The sequence below is a fragment of the Antechinus flavipes genome, chromosome 1, assembly GCF_016432865.1.
Source record: "Antechinus flavipes isolate AdamAnt ecotype Samford, QLD, Australia chromosome 1, AdamAnt_v2, whole genome shotgun sequence".
Lineage (NCBI taxonomy): Eukaryota > Metazoa > Chordata > Mammalia > Dasyuromorphia > Dasyuridae > Antechinus > Antechinus flavipes.
Window position 1 is genome coordinate 637072900 of NC_067398.1, and position 25798 is coordinate 637098697.

Consider the following 25798-nt stretch of genomic DNA (forward strand, 5'->3'; position numbering starts at 1 on the left):
AATAGCAGTGCAAATCCCTAGTGTGTGAAGATTGGAAACAACAAAATGACGGGACTGAATTCTATAACTTTACCACATTATATCATGACACTTCTGATTCATTATATTTTCCTTAAGCAACATTTTAAATTCCTTAATGAAAGCAGGAAAAGAAAAAAAAGGCATAAAGATTTTTGAAATCAAGAGAGCACATGGGCTTTTATTCAATGATTTCCAATTCTACATTAATATCAACATATTCTCTTAAAGGAATCTTCATAAAATAGACCTGTAATATGGACCATGTTGGAGTAGAGGAAGGGAGGCCCAATTAGAAGTAGATATTCAACTTACCCGCTGTCCTTGCAAACCAGGAAGTCCCTCTTTGCCTTCAGGACCCATTGGACCCTTTAGGAAACAAAATAGGAAACAAAATAGAAAAATAAATGGTTATACATACATACATACATATATATGTATATATATATACACACACATACATACATATATCTATATTTATAAAGAGATATATACACATATATATTATCACTACATATGCTCTTTGCCTTCAGGACCTATTAGACCCTTTGGGAAACACAATAAGAAATAATGATAGAAAAATAAATAAATAAATGTGTGTGTGTGTTTACATATATATATATGCATGCATTCTATTTATCTATATAGAGATATATATTGATAACTGTATTGTCAATACATATGCTTTTTATGATTATTGTTCCATATTTCAGTCCTGGGTAGAGAAATAAATACCATACTATTGTAAAAGAAAAAATTGAATAACAAGCATTAACAAATGAAATTTAATAGGGATAAATGTTAAGTTCTACTCTTGGGTTCAAATAATCAACTACTGGATTCAAGATCCTCAGAGTGAAAACTGTTCATGTAAAAAAGATCAAAATATCTTAATGGAATCAAAGATAAATATGAAGTTGTATGAAGAGTGACAGAATATCCATCCCAAGAAGGAAAAGTAGAGTCACTATAAGCATTTTAGACCATCTCTAAGGGACTGTGTTCAATCATGGATTGATTTTAGGAAGAACACTAAATAATAAGTGGAAAAAGGACTAGGAACAAAAAATGATTAAATAAAGAAACTGAGGTTGTCTACCTAAAGAAGTCAAGATGAAGGGGGAACATAACTGCTTTTCAAGGATTTGAAGGATGAACATGAAAAAAGGAATTTATCTGCTCGGGGCTGAGGGCCAGGACTGGGAACAAAAAGTAGCAGAGATAAAATGTCTGTTCAATATAAGGGGGAAGGGCTATCTTTCTAACAAGTAGAGTTGTTTAATTCAACAAACATTTATTAAATTTAGCTACTTGATAATTGTAGACATTGAGGATATCAAGATAAAACAAAAACTTTCTTTATCTCTAAGAGTTTTTGTTAAGCATATGGCTGGAGGAAAGGTAGCGCAAATTTATGAAGGAACACAGAATAATCGGATAAGGAGAGAACATAGACAACTGCAGAAATTGAGAAAAGCTTCATACAGGAAGATCACTTCCTGAAGTTGAAGGGAGGAAGGTATTCAGAGAGGTAGAGTTAAATAGGGAGTATATTCTAGAACAGAGATGAAAGATGATAGATTATTAAGTTCAGAGAACATCCAGAAGGTCAGATTAGCTGAAACATTAGGTGCATGAAAAGGAATAATATGAAATACTGTGGATAAATTAAGTGGGAACCAGCCCATAAAGGGTTTCAAATAATAAACTATTGTAATCACAGATTTTTGAGTATTAGAATGAATGATTTCCTGAGTTGGTAAGTTTGCAGTTCCTGGAAACCTTCAAGAAGATGTTGTATAACCACTTATGAGTCACAATATAAAAAGGAATTCCTACAGAGGTATGTGTCCAGCTAAATAATTACAATTTATATTTTTATATCAATCTAAAGTTGTAAGGCACATTACATGCATTTTTTCATTTTTGCCTCCCAACTACCCTATGAGATAGATGCTATATATTTTATTATTATGTTATAAGCCAGAAAATTGAGCTTCAGAAGGGTTACATAATTTTCCTTGAGCCACACAGAGGTAACATGATATAGTCATGTGGCAGACAGTATTGAAAAATGGATATTTTCAGAGAGCAGATGGGGAGGATTTGGCCCATTGTGTTTAGAGAAGTCTTTGTCCTCACCCAAAAAAATCCTCAGGGAAAAAAAAAATCAAATAACAATAGTTTTCAAATAGTTGAGTTTTAAACTTTTTTCCCCATCAAGCGAGTAAGATGTATGGTGTCAAAACTGAATCAAAGTTTTCCTAATTCAAAGTCCTGTATTCTTTCTACAATGTGATATTTACCTCTGAAGTTATTTCTAACTGTGAGGCTCGGTGATTTTCACTTATACTAGAGCTCCTTTCAATCAATAGTTGTTGTATTTGAAACTTATCTTCATAACCATGTGTCCATTTAGCCATGGTATTTGGGAAAAGAGAGAAGAAAACAGTAATTATCACAATAGTGATATGATGGTAGAGTCAGATGTCATAGGGGCTATTTAATTTTTGTCTCCTTTGTGAGTGGCAAGGGGTACCTAGTTTTCAAGCATGAATTTTCAAGCATTCTCAGGGATGCTTTTTTGTTTGTTTGTTTTTAATCCAAAGGCAGAAAGCACAATTATAGATAGGTATAGATGATTGCATCTATTACATCTATATATTTATATTGATATTTACTTAAATGTCTTCATCCTAAAAACAAAGAAACTAAGATAAAATGACCATTCTATGGTAACAGACTCTAAATCTAGTCTTGAATGAAAAAATGCAAACACTTAAATAACTCTAACTGTTCCAGACCATGTTTCACATTCCATTCAGCTAACTCTCTCAGACATCTGTACATGCTCCCATTATATACTGTACTATACATCTCCACTTCTAAGAATGGAAATTCCATCAATACTATTATTATTTCCTGTTATGGGCCAGAACTCTGAACTTGAAACAAAGGATTCTTACAAGGTACTAAGTCAGTGGAATTGACAGAGACAATAGTTACCTAATTTAGCATGGTTCAGTATGATTGATTTAATCCCACAAGGAGATTTTTTAAATTTTATTTTAATAGCCTTTTATTTACAGGTTATATGTATGGGTAACTTTACAGCATTGACAATTGCCAAACCTCTTGTTCCAATTTTTCCTCTCCTTCCCCCCACCCCCTCCCCAAGATGGCAGGATAACCAGTAGATGTTAAATATATTAAAATATAAATTAGATACACAATAAGTATACATGACCAAATTGTTATTTTGCTGTACAAAAAGCATCGGACTCTGAAATAGTGTACAATTAGCCTGTGAAGGAACTCAAAAATGCAGGTGTGCAAAAATATAGTGATTGGGAATTCAATGTAATGGTTCTTATTCATCTCCCAGAGTTCTTTCACTGGGTGTAGCTGATTCAGTTCATTACTGCTCCATTGGAACTGATTTGGTTCATCTCATTGCTGAGGGTGGCCAGGACTATCAGAATTGGTCATCATATAGTATTGTTATTGAAGTATATAATGATCCAAGGGGATGTTATAGGCCAGAACTTGAAACAAGGTACTAAGTAGAACTGAAGAGACAATTGTTAAATCTAGGTTAGCATTGATTTAATCCTACAACAAATAATGGTTTCCTAGTGATATAATGATTGGTTTGTACTCAGTGTACAGCATATAAGCAAGAAGCTCTCAGGACCAGAAAGGACAAGCGCACTAGAAGCTCTCGAAGGCTGAGACAGATTTATTCCATCGTCCATCTCTGTGGTGGCTGGAGGCTGAAGCACAAACCTTTGGATTTGGAGAGATTCAGAGGCAGAGGAGGAAGAAGCTCAAGCTCTCAGAACCAAGGAGAGAGATGGGCCTGTAAGAAAACTAGCCAAGCCTCAAGTGAAGGAGATGGGACTTTGAAGGAGATAATAAAGGATTTGGACTTTAACCTCTGGCTACTCGTGTGGTGATTACTAAACTGAAACGAAGAAGGCTGCTCCCAGAAACCCCAACGAAACCTCAACAGAGAACATTACATTTAGGAGAGAATATTACAATTTCCCAAAAAGAAAATGATATTTTATTGACCTGTTTTTGTTGTTGTTTGTCCATTTACGAAGATGGAATAGCCTCTCTTCAACTCCCCACCCCAAAATATCATTCCTTGGTCACAAGTTCTTTACAAACCTTTATATACATCCATATATATTATACACACAAATATATATTATACACACACACACACACATATACACACACATATATATAATTTGTCTACCATTAATAAAATGCAATTTCCTTTTGTATTTGAATCCCCAGCCTCCAGAACAGAATAGCTGTTTAATGTTTGTTCACTTATTCTTTACCCCATTTATACCTTCTGTGATCATTCTTGTTTTTCCCTTTTTACTTTAGGATGTGGATAGGAGAACTGTGAAGCTAGATACATGGTAAGGTTTAGAAAACTGATAGAAGACATGAAGTGAAATGCAACATTGCCTCCACCCCCACAATTCCAAAGATGGAATTTATTTTTCTGTCTTTTATTATAACTACTAAACAATTAGACATTCTAGAAAAATAAATGAACATTTTCAATTTCAGCCATATTTAAGTCAAAATATTGGTCTGAGTTTCTCAGATTGTGAGTTTTGGAGTTTTATCTGTTCAGTATGCTTTTACCTTAGCTATCCTCGTCCCTTTCCCACTATACATTACCCAGCCATCTCCAACCCAAACCATCTGTTCTGGTCTTTCCTTCTTCCCATAGGAACTAGGATTCCTAATCCTGATGTCCTGAGTTCTGATTGGTTACCTTTTCCTTTCACTGGTTAAATCTCTAGCCTGCAGTTCATTTCCCAAATTATACTCATATGCTCTCATTGCAATCTATTCCACTTTTCATTTCTAGTTCCCTTTCATGTATAATCTTCTGCTATTAGAATGTGAGCTCCTTGAGACCAGAGGCTATTTTGATTGATTGTTTTTGAATCCTCACTGATGGATAGAGCATCTGGCACATAGTAAGTGCTTAATGTGTGGTTTTTTTTTTTTTTTTTTGGTTTTTAATTTATTCTTAGAGTGAGTGTTTATAATCCTAGTGAACCAGTTGGTCAGATTATCTATTCTAACAACAAAACCATTATCAAATGTCACAGTAAGGGATGTAAATTTCCAAATTAACAAACAGTACTCTTATTTTAAATATTGGAAACATGCTAGAATTGCTGTCAATGGAATTTGGATTCAAATAAAAGGTCTGCCACTATCTATCTATATGTGACTTTAGGCAAGTCAATTAAATTTCTTGAATTTCAGTTTCCTCATCTGGAAAATGATTAGGTTTGATGATATGATCTTAGAGGGTCTTTTCAGCTCCAATCCTATGATCATATTGTCACATCAAAGGATCCCTTTGCTCCATTCACTCATCTATTCAAAAAAAGGTAATTCATTAGCATTTAGTGTGGTTCTTCCTTTGCCAGGCTCTTTGGGAAATTAAAACATAAATATGTGACAACCAATGCCATCAGAAAGTTCACACAACTTCAAAAAAATTGACATTGTAAAAATTAAATATGATTTAAGGTAGGATCTTATAAGAGCTTGATGGAAATATGAATGTAATAAAATTTGATGAAGCTAAGATCATCATTAATTGAAAGCACCACTTGGGTTTCCTCATGGAAATATCACTTGAGATAAGCTTTGAAGGCCAGGCAAGCAAGAAATAGGTTGAGGTGGGGGATTATTCTAGGTGAACAGATCAGTAGGGGAAAGAGGAAGTACAGATAGCTTTTCCTACCCCTCCCTCTTTCCTCAGATTATACATAAACATTAGGAAACAGATCCAAAAAAAGAACCTAAAACCAGTACAATATAGTAGAAAGAAGTCAGAAAACCTGAAGTCACTACTATGTGTATTTATTATCTTGGGCAACTCTATATTCCTGGCCATCAGTTTCCTTATCTGTCAAATAAGCAGGTTGGGTAAGCTGTCTCTAAATTTCCTTCCAGCCCTAGATTAGGCAAAGAAATTACCTAAGATCAAACAGACACTAACTATCTACTTAACTATTCATTAGAAACCATATTTTTAGATTCATTTAAGAAAGATTGCTACTTTTCTAGGACCGCAATTTCCTCATATAAAAAATGAGGCGTTTGAAACATTTGTAACGTCAGCAAAGTGACTCAATATATAAATCAATGATTTCAAATACGGTCACAGACATTTCATAGTTATATCTTCTAAGTCATTTAACCTCCATTTGCCTCAGTTTCACCATTTATAAAATAATGTAACATAATAATGTCATCTACTATGTAAATGGTAGCTATTACTATTAGCTATTATTAAAGTCTATGATTCCCTGAGTCACACTGATATTTTTATTCATGGATAGAGTCTTTTGTAAATGAATGATTGGTAATTCTTTAAAAAAAATGTAACCAGAAATCACCAATTAATTCTTTTTTCCTCCTTGTTTAAGACCTTATCTAGCTGCAGGAAAACTGGGACACTGATGCATTGTTGGTGGAGTTGTGAACAAATCCAACCATTCTGGAGAGCAATCTGGAATTATGCCCAAAAAGTTATCAAACTGCGCATACCCTTTGATCCAGCAGTGCTACTTCTGGGCTTATATCCCAAAGAGATACTAGAGAATGGAAAGGGACCTGTATGTGCCAAAATGTTTGTGGCAGCCCTGTTTGTAGTGGCTAGAAACTGGAAATTGAATGGATGCCCATCAATTGGAGAATGGCTGGGTAAATTGTGGTATATGAATGTTATGGAATATTGTTCTTCTGTAAGAAATGACCAGCAGGATGAATACAGAGAGGCTTAGAGAGACTTACATGAACTGATGCTAAGTGAAATGAGCAGAGCCAGGAGATCATTATACACTTCAACAACGATATTGTATGAAGATGTATTCTGATGGAAGTGGATTTCTTTGACAAAGAGACCTAACTAGTTTCAATTGATCAATGATGGACAGAAGCAGCTACATCCAAAGAAAGAACACTGGGAAATTAATGTGAACTATTTGCATTTTTGTTTTTCTTCCCGGGTTATTTTTACCTTCTGAATCCAATTCTCCCTGTGCAACAAGAGAACTGTTCGGTTCTGCAAACACACATTGTATCTAGGATATACTGCAACATATCTAACATATATAGGACTGCTTGCCATCTAGGGGAGGGGGTGGAGGGAGGGAGGGGAAAAATCGGAACAGAAGCGAGTGCAAGGGATAATGTTGTAAAAAATTTACCCTGGCATGGATTCTGTCAATATAAAGTTATTATAAAATAAAATATATATTAAAAAAAAGACCTTATCTAGTTGGTCTTTATTGGGGATTCCTTTTGTCTTAAAAACTTATCTGAGAATAAGGAAGGGAAGGTCATCCAGAGGCCTGATTAGATCAAAAGCACCCAGGACACTATTTAGCAATTTAATTCATTCACCATTTCTTATCCCAGGCTGTACAACTCTGAAGTGATTTACTGACCTGCACTTAGCCTCCCTGAAGAAAAAATCTAAAAATATGTCTGTAGAGTCACCTGATCACTCAGTAAGATAAAAGCAACCCAAAAGTGCTTCCCAAAGTGTCTGTGGACAAGTGAGAAAATGCTTTTGTCCTTGAGTGACTCAAATGTCTGGGAGGTAATTTACCAATAGTCACACTAATCCTGGGTAGGAGTAATAAGAAAATAGCCTAAACAAAAATCAAAAATACCCTACCTAACCTTGTATCATTATTCAGTGATGCCTGTTAAGGAGAATCCTACCTTCTTTTTTATCTTTCTCCTCTTATAGTAGCTTGATATGATGAAAAGAACCCTGAATAAATCAAGAAATGTTGACTCAATCCAAGCCTCGGTATGACTATGTTGGTAGGTAATCCGGGATAAAACTCTTATACCCTCAGCTTTCAGCATCTTCATTTATAAAATGGGAATTACAACTCATTGCCTATTTCCTATAGTTTTTGTTAGGATCAAAGCCTGATGGTGGTAGTACTATGGTGAAGTACTATTCAGATGAACAGGAATGGCCTGTGAAACTCTTTCCACCTCTGATGTCCTCTAAGTAAAGAGATTCTACAAAGATAAATAGATACAGAGCTTCTTGACACCTCTGGGGGACCAAGCTATTCCAGACCTAAAGGAACTTACAGATAAAAAACAAGTGGCTTATATGACATCATATAACTATTAAACAGAGATGAAATGATTCAATGCCAAATTTCTCATTTTAAATCCAATTTTTTTTGGTTTGTTTTTTGCTTTTTGTTTTTTTACTACGAGACTCTGTCTTTAATAAGTGGAATGGTGTGATAGATTAGAATACAAACACTCTGAGGGCAGAAACTGCTATGCCATTGTGTTCACATCTTAACTATTTAACACAACAGCTAGCACATGGTAAGAACTTAAGAAATGTTTTCTGATTTATTGATTGATGAGTCCAAACATTCTCTGAGTGTAAATTGTTAGAAAATAAAAATGTTTTTAGAAATACACATATACAAGCTAAAGTTTGTTTGGATCAGAATGAGAGTAAATTGAATGACTTACTGGTGCTCCTGGAGGACCAGGTAAACCCTGATGACCACGTGGTCCTGGAGCCCCCTGTGAAAACAATAAGAAATTAAATAAAATAAAATTTTAAATTAAATAAAAAAAGTAGATTCTGGCATTCCTCAATTACCAACCCTACCCTAGTATATAATCCAGAGATGTTAGGATCTCCTAAACAGAGGCTTGAAGGAGGAAAACATGAGATTACAACTAGATGTGGTTATCCTGTCTGTCAACCAGACTGCTAGCTCCCTGAGAGCAAGAGTCAAATCTACACTTTTCATCTTTTCCAGCACCAATAAGTATGTCCTGATCAAATAAAGACCTTGAAAATATTTAATGTACTGCATTATAAACAACAGGATTAAAAACATAGAGGAGAAAGAGAGTTTTCAAGATCTAAGACTTCCAAATGGGCAAGGTCAGTACTGAAATGAATCTACAAACAATCTTAGTAGAACCCAACAGAGTTTACAGAATCCATTTATGATTTGTTTTCTTGGTTCCTTTGTACCCAAAATGTATTTATGAAGACATTTGCTTATACTCGACCCTTGTCAGCAAGCATTCCTTTCAACCAATGACAAGATCACTTAGTACACAGTCAGTCTCTTTACTGATACTATTTTCTGGGACTAGAATTTCCACCATTATGAAAGTAACCCATTCCCCGACCAAGGACAGATTCCACCTTAATCCTGGGTTTGTATATCTTTTCAAACCAATATTCCAGCTCAAGGTGTTGAGTAAACCATACTGTCAGATTTTTTTACATTTTCAGGAAAAAGGTACAAGGAGTAGATAACAATTTCCCTTACTTGTTCTCCTTTCAGACCCTCCTTGTGCACCTGAAAGATAAAACCAGAAATCAGTTGAGGCAGAGAGATACTATTGTTTTAGAAGTGCTCAACATGCCCAGGATCCACCAGAATTAAAATCTATTTGGTTCAGTCTCCCAATCACTCATCTCTCTCTCTCCTCTTTCTCTCCCTCCCTCTATGTCTGTGTCTGTGTCTGTGTCTGTGTCTGTGTCTATGTCTGTGTATGTGTCTGTCTGTCTGTCTCTCTCTCTCTCTCTCTCTCTCTCTCTCTCTCTCTCTCTCTCTCTCTCCCCCCTCTCCCCCAACACTTATCTTAGACTTTTATTACAATCTTTAATAATGAGGTTTCCCTGGATTTTTTGCACTTTTCTGTGGTTCATTTTTATGATCATATATAACCCAGCCAAAAGGTTCTCAGATCAAAATGAACAACTGCCTTGGTCCCTTTAGTGCTATCCTTCTGGTTTCTTATCCCAGATAAGAAACTTAACCATCTTCCTTCTGCACACAATCACTTCCATGGTACCTCTCCTTTACCCTGAATCTCTGGCTCCTTGACCTTCCACGGTTCCTGCTCTCTGAGTACCTAACATAGATATAATCCACCATTGTCTACTATCCTTACCCTCTGTCAAAGTTGCCAAGAGTTGTTGAACGGAATTCAGAAATCATATTGATTCAGTTCACTGCAACTATCTGACCTCAGGCAGAACTTTATTGCTGCTAAGGTAAACCTTTGGGTCATATTTTAAAATTAACTATCAAATTCTCCATATAAGCTATCTAAATATTTAATTCCTAACTCCACCCCATTACCTTTATTGTCAAATGGCATCGCTTTCTATTTTACTAAGTTCTGTCTTGAGTTTCTTCAATTCCACTATATACTTCAAAATGTCCCTAAATATGCTTCATCCCTTCCTTATTCTCTCTGCCTTCCTCCTACTTAAAGCTAATCCATTATGCCTTTGTTCTTGATGACTTTCCTTTTGCTTCTTTCAGGACAGTCTTTGACTAATGCACAGTGCCTGGCAAATTATAGGCATCTAATAAAGGGACTTCTTGTTTGATATTGACTCTGATATTAACTCTTCCACTCTTTTTTTCTTTTCTTTCTTTCCCTTCTGGTGTTGTAGAAATGTAGTCCAGCAAATGGATGGTAGTAAATAAGGAGGCAGATGAGGGCTCAATATAAGAAAAAACTGTCTAACAAATTTGTCAAGCAATGGAATGGGAAGCCTCTGCAACATCACTTAAGCCTCTCACCACTGGAAATATTGATGCCAAGTGGGATGACCAACAGATCAGGAAGTCCTGGATGGATTGTTTTTGATCTAGATAAGTCAAAAGATTTTTAGGAGGCTATGAGTCTATCACAAGAGGCAGTAAGTGCAGTTGACTTAAGATTAGCCCTGATGGCAGAAATAACTCTGTTGAAATCCCACCTCTGATGCCAACTGGCTATGTGACCATGAGTAAGTGACTTAACCCTCTGTGTCCCAGGCAATTCAAGAATAGAAAGTATAGACAAATTTCTGATATCTAGTGGAAGCGCTTCCACTTCAATTAGTTCTTATGTTGATAAAATCACTTATCTAGGCTATGACACAGTCCCATCTCACCACCTAGCTCATAGACAGAAGTACTCACCACAGAACCTGGTATACCAGGTGGCCCAGGTGGTCCAACTTCACCCTAAATAATGGAATAAATCATTTGAAAGTCATTTTAATGTTTCTATTACATGTATATGTTTTGCCTTTTCAACAAAACTGTATGCTTAACAGCTCAGAACATAACCCTCTTTTTGCAGCTTTTAAAACCCTTGAGCACTCTTTAGAAGGCTTGTCCCTATAATTCAAGGCAATTCCAAAAGACTTGTGATAAGAAGTGCCATTCCCATCCAGAGAGAGAACTATGGAGATTGAATGTGAATTAAACCATAATATTTTCATCTTTTGTTTGTTTATGTTTTTCTTCCTCTTTTTTTTCTTTTTGGTCTAATTTTTCTTGCATAACATGACACATATGGAAATATGTCTAAAAGAACTGCACATAGCTGACATATCATATTGCTTGCTGTCTTGGGGAAGGAGGAGATAAAGGAGGGAGGAAAGGTGGGAGAAAAATTGGGACACAATGTCTTACAAAAATCTATGCTGAAAACTATCTTTACATGTGTTTGGAAAAATAAAATAAATTTTTAAAAAGTTATGGAGGAGAAAAAAGTCTTGCCTCTGTGCCATACACATTCTTTATTCAGGCTCACAAATTAGTCCAAAAAAAAACCTAGGAACCAAGCCAAGTCTACTGACTATAAATCTATTCCACCTGTTAGTGATGTTTTAGAGGAGACTCCTACAGGTAATAGGGGTTGGAATGGATCCCTAATGTCTCCTTCCAATGTGTAAAGATGATAATTCTAAGATTCCCCAATTCTATGCTTATCCCGAGGATGGCAGATCAAACATCTAACCTCTCACTAGGCCTTTGGGCATGTCAGATCTTTCTTTTAAGCATTGGAAAATGTAGATCAATCTATCCTGGTCGGTCAAAAAGAATTCAGAGGACAGAGAAAACTTTATAGCAAAAAGGTCAATTTAATGTCTCACTTATTCAAAATTAATTTCTTAGGGTATGCAATCATATGTAATGGTTTACTCAGGCTAAAAATATGGGTCAATCATAAATTGAGAGCTGAGAAAGACATCAGAGGCTGTTCTTTCAAATCAAAGAAATTGAGACCAAAGTCCAAGATCATAGAGGGAGTAAATGTCAAAATTAAGTCTTTGTATTTAAATCTAGAAGGAACTCTAGTGGTTATCTTGTCTAAGTCACTCAATTCAAAGATAAGGAAAGTGAGCCCTTTATAGGTTAAGTAATATGTCATTAATATATAAACTCTTTGAGAACGCAGATAATTCTTTGCTTTTTTGTTACTTCATTGGTTATCCTAATATCTGGCACTTAGAAAATGTTTAATATATGTTTGTTGATTAATCATTCAAGGACAACCAAGTGGCAGAGCAAGGATTTGATCTCAAGGCTTCTGCTTGCAAATTAACCTTTCTATTGTACCACACTACTTCTTATAACTTTCAGCATTTTAGTGTTATTCACGATATAGATTGATAAATGACCTGATTTCTGGGATCTACTATGCCTCTAATTGTGTGACCTTTATTAAGTCATTTTCCTTTTTTGAACCTCAGTTTACTTTTATTCTGTCTTCTGATTCTAAAATTCCGTGACTTACTAAAGATTGCGGGTTGTACTAGATAGGATAAAGTCCCTTTCCAAAATCATATTTTGTGATTTCATGATCTATCAAAGAGTTAATGATAGTGAACCTTAATACCTGAAAGTTTCCAGTATGTTTATTTCCCCAGAAAAATTTCCAGAATGACATTAGAAGGCATTTTTTCAGCATCTGTTTTATGATGAGCAATAATGCCTCATCTGTTTCCCCAAGTGAGAGGAAGAACTGAAATGTTCAAAATGGCAGGGTACTTGGAAGTCAATTTGTAAAACAACAGGAATGTGGAGTGTAACTGAAACTAAGGGAATTGCTCTTTGGTTTTCAACCTTCAAGTATCACCCCCTCTCTACTTAGTGACTCGAAGTGAAATAGTTTCTTTTAGGGTTTTGCATTCCCTGTCAAGTAACTGCTTAGAGTGTATTAAAAACCTGACACCAGCCTGAAGAGGTATCATGAGTCTCTAGGTTTAATAGCTATTTTAAAAATAACAATGTAAGACACATCCCTAAAAATACCTTGTAAGAGCAGTGGATAATTAAACAGAGGTAGAGAGAGACAGGAGGGAGGTTGGAGGGAATGGAAACATTTCCAGTTCCTATTCTTACACCAATGGGTTTTTCTGAGAATATACTGATAGCACCTCTACTAAACTCTTTATCATATGCCAACTTGTGGCATGGAGATGACCCTAGCTTTGCAAAGACTTTGTTATTGTAGTGGCAAGGTTTTACATATAGGCCCCCAAGGTTCTACAGGCTGCTGTCTGAAGATCAGTCTATCAGAACAAAAAAACTTGCCCTAAAAAGCAACACACAGTGGCTGCCTAGAGAAGCATGGGGGGAAGAATAAAGAAAAATAATCAATCAATCGATCAATATTTATTAAATGATTATTATGTACCAAGAACTGTGCTATATATTGGGGATTTTTAAAAAGGGCAAGAGACAGTCCTTGCCCTCAAGTAGATTACAATCTAATGGGTTAATAATGATAATTACTGTTATTGTTGAGTTTTTTCAATCCTGTGTGATTTTTCATAATCTCATTTGGATTTTCTTGGCAAAAAGAGGAGTAATTTGCCATTTCTTTTTCCATTTCATTTTGCAGATGAAGAAACCGAGGCAAAGAAGGCTAAGTGATTTGCACATCTATTAATTGTCTGAGGCAAGATTTGAATTCATGAAGATGAGTCTTCCTGATTCCAAGACCAGTGCACTAGCTGCCTAGAGTACCATCTAGCTTGCCCAAATAACAATCATAATAATAACAATAAAATTTATAGTGCTTTAGAAGTTATGAAGAGCTTTACATTTATGTGATAACCATTAGTGTAAAATATATCAACACCTGGTAAAACCATAGATCTGAGAAGTAACTATGTATACTGAGAACTACATGATCTGCGATAGATTTTTATGTGAAATCAATTGTTAAGAATGACATTTTACTTCCTTCTTCATAAAATTGTAGTGAGAAGATCCTGCTATAAATATTGCTATATCATAGAGATGTGTGATAAGGATTTTTCCCAGTTTTTTTTTTTTTTATAAACAGCATGCATTTAATAATCATTCATGTGATAAGGTAGAATGAACAATTTGTGTAGAGTCAGAGGGCATGGGTTCAATCCTCTGTTCAGCCTTTACTAGTAATGTGATCTCAGGTGAGTCATTTAGCTTTTTGAACCCCAATTTTCCCATTTGTAAAATGAGGGGTTTGGACTAAATCATTTCTAAAGCATCTTTTCATTCTTCATTTTATGAATGCTAATGAATTGAAATTGGTCTCACTGATTTTAACATATCCGAAATTCTTCCAGATTCAAAAATTATAGTTCAAAGTCCTACATTTAAAAAATATACATATATTTGGCCAAATGTCTGTGAGTCAGCATCATGTGGCAGAAGAAACACTGGACTAAGATCCACAGACTTAAGTTTGGGTTCCAGACTTCAAATTTACTGGTTGAATAAATGTGGACTACATTACTTCTGCAAAGTCCAGTATTATATTCCTCATGAGATTATACTTCTGCTAACTACTTTTAATTTAATATAAAGAATTAATTAAACCTGTTACACAACGTTTTATATGAGTTAGTTCTGCTTACCTTTTCTCCTCGGAGACCAGTCACACCTGGAGTGCCAGGACTGCCCTATAAAAAGGACAGTAGTTAATTGTTATTGTGGGGAGGATTAAGATTGTGGGGAAGATTTTATTATATCATGAAGGGACTTCAGACCATTGCATGAAGACAAATAGCTCCAATAACCCAGTGAATTTGTGATCAGATTGCTAGGCTGAGAAATAACCCAGGATGACATAGAGTTGGGAGCACTGCTACCATAATTCAGAGACTATACTTCCCTCTGTACTGAAATAATAAAGGTTTTGGTTAGTGTATATCAGTAGGGCTGCTCACTAATCACTATTAGAATGTCTTTTCTCTAATCTCAATCTTGACTTTTAAGATCCCCAATCTGACTTGACTTTTTTTTTCTTCTTTCTTCTCCCTCTCCCAAATTACTCAGGCAAATCATGAAATCATGTTATTTGTATAGGGTGTTTGAGAATGTAGTTATAAAACTATCAATATTAATAGATATTTACCTGGTATGCTCCCATGTACAGGCAGTATAGTTAATACTTCTAAATTGTACTGTGAATGGTACTTAAGGTACCTTTGAACTAAAATAGTTTCTTTTGGATATTCCTTTTCTTGAAATCCCTCCTGTATTTTTTCCTTTGTATTAAGGATGCAAATTAGAAGAATAGTTTATCAAACCAAACCACTATTTGAAATTTAATACCTTTTACAAAACTTTTAGGTTAATTTGTTTTGCAACTTTCTTTAAATAAATCTTAGAGTGAAAGGGTGAAAGAAATCAGAGACTTTTCACCTGGAAAAGAATAGCAGACCCATATAAGTAAGAAAAGGGTTCAAAAAGTTAAATAGCAGTGGGGTTGAAACCTTTCTAGACAAAAAGGGAATTTCAAGTGAGAGAACAGATCATGATGCGTGTCCTATTCCTACAGTCTCTCTTGCCAGAAACAAACCTCTTCCTTCCCAATAATTCAACCATCATTGGAAGTGGAAGATTTAGTTTAGGGTTTACATACCTGCTTCCCTTCTTCTCCAGGTTTTCCAGGGAATCCATCTAGGCCTCGCTCTCCCTGACAAAACAAAAGATAAACAATTGATAATGCTGCAATACAGACATGCTTCAGTAACCATTCAGTAAACATCTACTAAACACTCTATGTTTGCAGTGCTGTCCCAGGTGCTGGAGGAGACACCTCTGTCCTGAACAACTTCATGGCCTAGAAGTAACTCTAGTCTATTATGGTGACACATCAAATGGAAATATTATCCTTTCTTCACTATTTTAAAGAGAACCTATGTGGGAACTCTTTCCCTTAGCACAGATTATAGTCCCTCTCCATCTTAGGACATTGTCTTTAGAAATTGCTTTATTTGAAAAGTTAATTAGTCTTCAGCCTGTCCCTTAGCCTCCTTTGACAGTCCCACTACTAATTGTAAAAGACTTGTTGGGGATAGGAGTAAGGTGGTGGATAACCTTTTCTGTGCTGTCCTTGGAAGTTTGCTGGTTCCTACAGATTTTATTAGCTTAAGTGAAGCCACCTACTTAGTGCACCTGGACAGATGTTTTCACTTATAAATGATATTACTCGACATTACTAGAGGAAGGATGATAAAATAAGTTTACCCAAAATGGAACTGATTAGTTACAAATGAGGTAAATCTGATCCCCAATTTCCCTCAACCCAAAACCGATAAATTAATATAACTTCCTAAGCAAATTGCCCATTCCCATCTAAATTCCATCAGGATTTAGCTGTGACACTGAGTAAAAATAAAGACCTGAAACCTCCGTACTTATTCCTTTTACTTCCACTGTACTTCCTTTGGCTTTCTGTGATCATAGCTTTCAGATATTATCATTATCTCAAAATAGAAAATCTCCATCTATTAAAATAAGGGAAGGACCAATGACTGTTAATGCTAGGATTAAATGCAAACTCTTATTTGACATTCAAAAATGGCTCCGACCTACCTTTCCAAACTACCACATACTATTCCCCTTCATGCAGTTTTTACTTCTGACAAATTTTCCTTCTTGACTTTACTCACAAATTATATTCTATCTCCTGACTCTGGACTTTTGAAAGTGCTGTCTGTCCTCCCTTTTAGAATGCATTCGTCCTCCACCCTTGCTTTTTAGAATTGTCTTCTTTGAAGCTTAGTTTATAAATATATATATATATATATATATGTATGTATGTATGTATATATAAAATTTATAAATTTTGAAGCCTTTTCTGATCCTCCCAGTTTCTAGTGTTTGTCTGCCAAAAATTACTTTGCATTAATTTTATATATTCATGCAATCACCACAGTGTAGTGAGCAAGCTGCCAACACTCTAGGCCCTGGCACAGAAAGTCAGTGACCAGGTCCTTAGCCCCCAGCACAAGAAGCTTGGGATAGTGCCATATCTGCCATAAGAGAAAAGCTCAGATTTAAAAGCCATGAAATAGGCTAAAAATGAGCAAAAAATAAAACAAAACAATAAAGTGGAAACATCCCTGAGCATAGAAAGCTACTAGGGCAACAGGGAAGATCCAAACACAAACTCAGAAGAGGACAACAATGTCAAAATGCCTACATGTAAAGCCTCAAAGGAGGATATGAAAGACTTCCTGGAATAACTCAAAAAGGATTTTAAAAATCAAATAAGAAAAGTAGAATAAATGGAGAAAGAAGTGAGTGTATACAAAAGAGTTAAGAACTTTGAAAAGCACAAAAATTGAAGAAAAAAATTTCTTTAAAAATACAATTGGCCAATTAGAAAAAATCATTGGAGAAAATAACTTTTTAAAAAGAAGAATTATTGAGATGGAAAAGAAGGTACAAAAGCTAACTGAAGAAAATAATTCCTTAAAAATTAGAATTGAGTGAATGGACACTAATGACAATGTAAGACATAAAGAATAATTCTAACAAAATAAAAAGAATGTAAAAAATTAAAAGAAAATGTAAAATCTTTTACTGGAAAAACAAATGACCCAGATTATCGATACAGAAAATCCATAATCCTGTATTAAATTAATATTTAAGAATTTGCTAAGACAAATCCAGAAATAATATGAACGCAAATTACAAAACACTTTTTGTACAAATAAAGTCAGACCTAAAAATTGAAAAATTATCAATTGCTCATGAGCAGGCCAAGCTAATATCATAAAAATGACTATTTTATTAAATTTAATTTATTTATTCAGTATCATACCAATCAAAATACCAAGAATTATCTGACAGAGCTAGAAAAATTATTACAAAATTCATCTGGAAGAATAAAAGGTCAAAAATATCAAAGGAATGAATGAATAAAATACAAAGGAAGGTGTGTTAGCCACATCAAATTTAAGACTATATTATAAAGTAGCAATCTTCAAAACTATTTGTCATTGGCAAAGAAATAGATTACTAAAGTAATCTACTATTTGATGCACACAAAGACTCCAACTTCTGGGTTAAGAACTCATTATTTAACAAAAACTGCAGGCAAAACTGGAAAATAATATGGCAGAAACTGGGCATAGACCGACATTTCATTGCATATCATGGTAAAGTCAAAATGAGTTTATGATTGAGACATAAAGGATAATACCATAAACACATTAGGAGAGCAAAGACTAATTTTCCTGTCAGATCTATGGAATAAGGGAATGATTTATGACCAAAACAGAGATAGAGAACATTATGAAATGTAAAATGGTTAATTTTGATTATATCAAATTAAAAAGGCTTGGTACAAACAAAATTATTGCAACCAAGATTAGAAGAAATCAGAAAGCTGGCAAGCAATTTTTACAGCCAGTGTTTCTGATAAAGGTCTCATTTCTAAAATATACAGAGAATTGAATCAGACGTAAAAGATTACAGGTCATTTCCCAAATAACAAATCATCAAAGTAAATGAATAGTCAGTTTTCAAATGAAGAAATTAAAGTTACTTATAATCATGTAAAATGCTTTACATCACTAGTGATTAGAAAATACAAATTAAAATAATTGAGATATCACTTCATTCCTATCAGATTAGCTAAAATGAGGGAAAAGGAAAATTATAAATGTTGGAGAATTGGGAAAATTGAAACACTAATGCATTGTTGGTGAAGCTGTGAATGGATCCAACCATTGGGGGTAGGAATTTGGAATTACTTTTCCTCTTATAAGGAGGATAGAGGTCTGGTTTTAGAAGACAGGATATAGGGTTCAAATTCTAGCTGGGCCAACTTTTTACCCATGTGATTACTACTAATCTACCTTTCTGAAATTCCATTTCTCTCCTTTGTAAAATGAAAAGCTTTTAAACTAGATGATCTCTCAATTACCTTCAAGGTCAGAATTCTCTGATCTTATGATTTGTCATTAAGCAAGTTTAAATTTGGACATGCTGAATGTGAAATCACTCAAAAAGAAGAAACATGACTACAAACAGGATATCTAAAGGGAAAGTCAAATACTATTACCCACAGAATGTTAGGTAACTTGGGAATTATAATATTAGATCTGAAAGTGACCAGAATGTTCTTGGGAATTATAATATTAGATCTGAAAGTGACCTTAGAGATCATCTAATCCAACAGTATCATTTTGTAGACAAGTCAACTGAGGTGTAAAGAGTAGAAAGCTGTCACGAAGTTAAAACAGAGTTATGGACTTGAAGAAAAATCATTAGATTTTAATACCAGTATTCTCTATGCTACATTATGTACTGAGATTAGTAGTGCCATTATTATGAAACAGTCTTCCAACTTGTACATGTATTTCGACATAATATATTTAGATTGAATTCAAAATATATGGCTGTTTTTTTCCAAAAGCAAACTAACTAAACACTAAGGTGCTTGTCAGATACTTCCTACAGTGAAATGAGCATGAATTCTTTTTAAAAATAAACAATTATTTTTATTCTAAAATGAATGAATATCATTTATGTATATAGGTATATACATGAATATAACTATATATATGTGTGTGTGTGTGTATGTGTGTGTATGTAAGTATGTGTTCATGCATATATGTGTCCATATGAAGACATTGTCTCCCTGAGTTCAAATTCAGCCTTGGATACTTATTTGTTATATGACCCTAGGTAAGTCAAGTAACTGAGTTTACCTCAGTTTTAAAATTGGGAAAATGAGACAGAAAAGGAAGTGACACACCAAAACAGTATTTCTTTCCAGAAAAACCCAAATGGCTATGCCAATAGAGTATGAGCTCTGGTATGTCCTACCACATTGGAAAGATGATTTCAGATCAAAACCAAACCCTGATTTTGTTTTTGTCCGTTGAGGAAGTAGTCTAGTTAAGTGCAATGAAACTTATAACTAACAAGCTAGCCACTAAGGACTATATTTTTGATATCTTGTAGGTATGTTTAAGCTTGGATTTACTTCCATTCAAGTAACATTCCTATCATTGAAACCATGGATCTTTTGTAGAATTAATGGGATTAGTTGGTAAAGCTGGACCCTAAGAATTACATTTTAACCTATAGAAATGTATCTAATCTTATGAATAACATAAGGTGTTTTTGAAACAAACAGACCAAAACATTCCCTTTCAAGAATCTGATAATTTACCTACTCTGCCTAAAGGCTGACACATTTTGGAGTGTTTATCAGTTTTATTAAAAAAAAAAAGATATGTTAGCCATATAGTAATAATATTTAAAAATAGCATTTTTAAATATGCACGCACTTTTGTCATAAGAATATAGGGCTGTAAAACATAAAATATAATGCCTACTTATGCTTATATATTAAAATTTTAACACAGTTTATATTTTTAAAAATTAAATTAAAAAAAGTAGGCAAAGTTCCTACAGCATTATCCTCATTTAAGAGTTCCAGAACAGCCAAAGAGAAGTGGAATTATTGGCCTGGGTTCAAATGGATTCTATTAGTCAGTACACCAACCTCTATCTTCTGACAAGAATAGAACTTTTTCCACTAGAGCACAGTGCTTCTTATAAAAGTGAGTCTGCAACCAGGTGACTGGCTGGGAGTTTAGAAAAGGGTAAGCATTTTCCCTCCAGAGGTTGGTAATGGAACAGTCAAGCCAATCCCAAAGAGACAGAAGCAAAGGGCTTGTCTATTTAAGGCAAGGATGCAGTCAGGCGGCAAGACAGCAACAGCATCCAAGGACAGGGACAGAATCTGAGTCAAAGGCCAAAGTAATAAGTCAGTGAAATGGAAAGCTGGTTCAGCACTAAGGGGAGGGGGAAGCCACAGAACCCCTTTCAGTTACACTGCCCTACCTCAGAGCCGGCAGGAAGGGGCAAAGTTATGCTTGAATATTGAAGGGGGAAGAAGGCACAGTTGACTCCAAATGGCTTGTGACTTTAAAAAAAGGAAACTTTTTCATTAAAGGCACATCATGGACTCTCAAAGAGAACCTTCAAAAGTCTTTTGGGCCATAAAAGTCTAACAGGAATAAAGGGGTTATTCAACCCAGAGGTTGCTGTTTTAAAAAGAGCAACACTTATTTGGACAGATAAATTCAGATATTTAGACATATAGACTCTTGCACATATAGAGATATACCTAGCTCATTACTAAACATTACTACTGTAAAACAAAAATGATTGACATTGTTCTCACTGTGAAAAATACAATTCAACCAAGATTTTGTTGCCTCAATATGACACATTATTAACTATCCCTTATTGGTATCACACGAAACCTAGAAATATTATCCTCATACAATGCTATGTTTGAAAGTAGATGAAATCATAAAGTGCTACTTTTAGTAAATATTGCTCCTGAAATAGTTTCAATCAATCAATCAACAAACATTTATTAAGTGCCTGTTACGTACCAGGCACTATCCATATTATGGCTTCTCTGGTTGAACATGATGCTAATAAACCCTTAATTTCTTTAATATGGTAAAGTGAAAAGAACACAGGCTTTGGAATCAAGGGAGATCTGATTTCAAATCCAAGTTAAGACAATGACTTGCTATATAACTATAGATGAGTCAATCAACCTTTCCAAATATTTGTTTTCTCAATATAAAATGGGAATTCAGAGGAATATTTATACTATGTATGTTGTTGAAAGGTAGTACTTTGTAGACTGATATAGTATTTGCTTTCAGCAAACATTAACTCCTGCAATATAGAAGACATTGTGCCAGGTGATGGGAATGACATTACTGCCCTCAAAGAGTTTACCATCTAGTAAAGGAGAAAAGACACATAAACAGATGAGTGCAATATCAACTTAGATTATAGCCAGTACATGAAAGAAGTAAAAAGTACTATGGAGTCAGATAAAGGACAACAATATCTTGTCCACCAAAGGTAATTATCACAGAGTATGAAAAACACTGAATTTGGAGACTAAAGACCCAGATACAAAACTGAGATGTACTGGTTCATATTATCTTATATTTCTATGATACTTAAATGTTTACAAATGCTTTCTTCATCACAGTCTTAATCAGAGATCGTTTTGTGTCACATTGTGCTAAATACTAGGATAGCAAAAGGAAAAAAAAAAGGAAACATAATCTCTGCTCTCAAGAGGCTTATAAAATAATTTGGAAGAAAATATGCAAACAATTCTGTAGAAACATTGTTAATGAGAAAAATTGGAAATATGTACAATTTATATGATGTGCCTAAGCTATAGAAACTGAGATACTTAATTTTACAGAACAACGAAGCAACAGAAACAGAATTCAAGATAAGTTCTTCTGATTCCCAATCTCATGCTTCTTTCCATTATGCCATGTTGTCTAAGAGGCCATGGGGAATCTCTTCCCTTCTTTGAGTTATTAAATGGAGGGGGGTGATTTCAAGTTCTTGATTCCCACAGCTATAAATCTTGCAAGAAATTGAATCAAAAAGGATTCATGGAAAAGGTAGCTGAATGAGTTTGGCTTAGAAAGATGGGAAGGATCTGTAAGCAGAAATATGATGAAGGTATTGTGGAAGGCACCAGAGAATTACACATAATTGGATATCACAGCATGTTATTGTTTTCTGAGCTCAGATACTACTCTAATTGCTTGTCAAGGCTTGATCTCATGACAGCATTTTAACCCCTAATGATTGATTTAATCTGAAATCTCCAATATGCAGCTGATGGGCTATTTGCAAAATGGATTCTTGCTCTGATTTAAACTGAAAACTAATCTATTCCTCTTGGGGTCAAAAATGCCATTATAAATAGGCCAGTGTGATGGCTGAATTTACATCAGACTCATCATATTTGAGAAGAATTCTGGCTTATAGGGTCAAAGGGCACTCTATGCTCAGTATGGATGGTCCAGACAAGGTATTTTGCTAAAAATTTTTTCCCATAAGAAGGAATATTTCCTCACCATGGGTAAAGTGGTCATTCTGCAATGAAATTGAAAGAAAATCCATATTGATCGTGTGAAAAATATGGTAGTGCTGGAAAGAAATATTAAATGGCAGTCAGAAGACTTGGGGTTATCTAGTCCACACTCTGCTGCTAATTAGTATTGTGACCTCTGGTAAATTATTCAGTTTCTCCAAGACTGGCTTTCCTTATTTCTAAAATGATACAGATGAACTAGATGGCCTCTAAGGTCCCTTTAAGGTATAATATTCTATATTCATTCATGAGAATCAAAATGAGATTCTCTGTGAATGCAGTTTTGAAATTATAAAGTGCAATGTGGAAATATGTTTAACATGATTGTACATATATAACCTATATCAGATTGCTTGCCATCTTGAAAAGGGAAGAAGGGAAGGAAGGAAATAGAGAGGAAAAAATTTGAAACTCAAAGTCTTATAAAAGTGAATTATCTCTATATGTAATTGGAAAGAATAAAATACTATTAAGTGGAAAGAATAAAATAAAGCTCTCCAAAAAGAAAATAAATTATAAACTACTCTACAAATGTACCAGAAATTATAAACTACTCTACAAATGTACCAGACTGATGGGGGAAAAGAAAGAACAAGTACCTTCTACATCAGTGGTTCTCAAAGTATGGTCTAGAGAATCCTGGGGAATCTCTGAAACCCTTTTAGAGGGTTTACAAATTCAAAAATAGTTTTTATTTCCAATATGGTAAACGTCTATAAATATAATCCAGATAAACAAAAACGCTTTGGAGAGATCCTCAATAATTTTTAATAGAATAAAGATACTGAAAAAAAAGTTTGAGAACCACTGCGTAAGATAAAGTGCTTGATGCTTTACAATTACTATCTCACTTGATTGTAATTGTAAATTGGTAGTAGCAAAAGCAAGGGAAGAACTCAAAAATATCTCCTGATTTCGCAATCTGCTGATCTTTTCAGCAATTTCCATTGTCTTGTTATGATTTTAGCCAGAGTCCAAAACAGCTAAGTCCTAATTCTGAAGACCAGTATCTACACTGAAGACCTTTGGTTTCAGAAAGTAAAATTTGTGTTCTCAAAAAGAATAGTGTCTAGTGTAAGGAGGGGGAGTTGGAATTAAAGAAGACCTCATTTGGAGAGTCTCTTCCATTTCATACCTGTTTCCTCAAGTAAGTCAATTAACCATTCCACCCTGTTTCCTCATCTGTAAGAAGGAGGAAATGAACTAGTGACCACTAATGTCCCTTCCCTCATTAAATTTATGATTCAGAAAACTACAATCCTACAGCTGTGGCAGCAGAAAGTTAAACACAGAATTGTGCTTCAGAAATCTTCTAGCTGATAGTCCAAATGTGGCTCCATTCTCCCTGCAGTGTGGATTATGGTCAGTAGAGGGAGCTCGGATACAGGAAAATTATCTGAAACCTGTATTAAGGCCATTTCCCTAGAAATTGGAGAAATGTTCACTACCTGGGACTCAGTTGATCTTTGGATCATTTGATTTATAGGAAGAGTAGCAGATCTGAAGCCCTTCCATAGTTTAAGAATTAAGAGGGGATGGATTCCACTAGAAAGAGGGAGTAGTAATAAAGGAAGTGACAGGCCAGAAACATCAACTCTTTCTGGAGCTTCTAAACTCTCCAGAATTCACATTTTATATTTATTGTCTTTATTTCACATCAGTTCTGGGAGGCAGGTGAGATAGATATGGCTAGTCTCATTTGTCAGAGCCAGCAAGGATGTGGCTTTTTAGGAAGTGGGAGAACCAGAAAGGCAAGGTGATATAGTGGAAAGATTGTTAATGTTACAAATCAGAATGCCTGAATTCAAATCCTACCAATGATATTTGCCAGCTTTATGACTATGTAAAAAGTCACAACTTTTCAGACTCAGTTTTTTTTTTTTTTTTTTAGCCTCTAACATTGGGGACAGTATTTATATTACCTATCTCTTAGGGGAAGTGATTAGCAAAATTTCATATGCTATAGAAATAAGAATTATTATTGCTCTAACCAAAAAAAATTATAGAGTTGAAAGAGGACTGGTGGTTTCTAAGAAACAGTGTTGGAAGAGATTACAATTCATCTGGTATGCTGCCTGATTTTACAGCAGGTTAGATTTGAATTCTAGGCTTGTTGAATATAGCCCCTGGGCCAAATCCACCATTTCACTAAACTGTCCTAAAAGTATATCCCATTAGAATCCAAGGCTCCCGATCCCTAGTCAAGTTAACAGCAAGTAAATAAGCACTTAATCAATTACCTGAATTAAAATTTGACCTCAGACATTTAATAGCTGTGTGACTGTCATTTAACCCTGCTTGCCTCAGTTTCCTTACCTGGTAAAAAGAGCAAGAGAAGGAAATGATAAATGACTCCAGTATCTGCCAAGAAAACTCCAAATAGAAAATCAGACAAGACTGAACAACATAAAAACAAGTGCCTGTTATGCACTAGAGACTGTGTTAAGAGGTTAGGATAAGGCAAAAATAAAAATAAAAATAGTTCTTGTCCTCAAGGAGCTCACAGTCCAATAAGCTTGAGTTCAAGCTTTTTTTATTATACCATTAAAGTTGGAAATATACTGTTGAAGAAAGAATGAATTCCAATTTCTGTGGCTGATAGGTACAATGTGCTAAATTTATTTTCCCTTGAAATGTTAATTGAATGTGGCCCTCTGCTCCATTACCTTGTGTAGCCTGATACAGCATA

At 34.7% G+C, this 25798-nt stretch overlaps 1 protein-coding gene across 1 annotated transcript in view; it reads right to left on the minus strand.

Annotated features, from left to right (window-relative positions):
- Nucleotides 1-295: 295 nt before the first annotated feature.
- LOC127547835 (collagen alpha-1(XXII) chain-like) overlaps nucleotides 296-25798 on the minus strand; it is a 146769-nt gene continuing 121266 nt past the window's right edge. The window contains exons 14-19 of the mRNA XM_051974891.1: nucleotides 15793-15846; nucleotides 14783-14827; nucleotides 11064-11108; nucleotides 9411-9440; nucleotides 8590-8643; nucleotides 296-387 (exon numbers count right to left, since the gene is read on the minus strand). Coding sequence (XP_051830851.1) covers nucleotides 325-387; nucleotides 8590-8643; nucleotides 9411-9440; nucleotides 11064-11108; nucleotides 14783-14827; nucleotides 15793-15846 — 291 coding nt within the window. The 3' untranslated portion in view covers nucleotides 296-324. The remainder of the gene's footprint in view (nucleotides 388-8589; nucleotides 8644-9410; nucleotides 9441-11063; nucleotides 11109-14782; nucleotides 14828-15792; nucleotides 15847-25798) is intronic.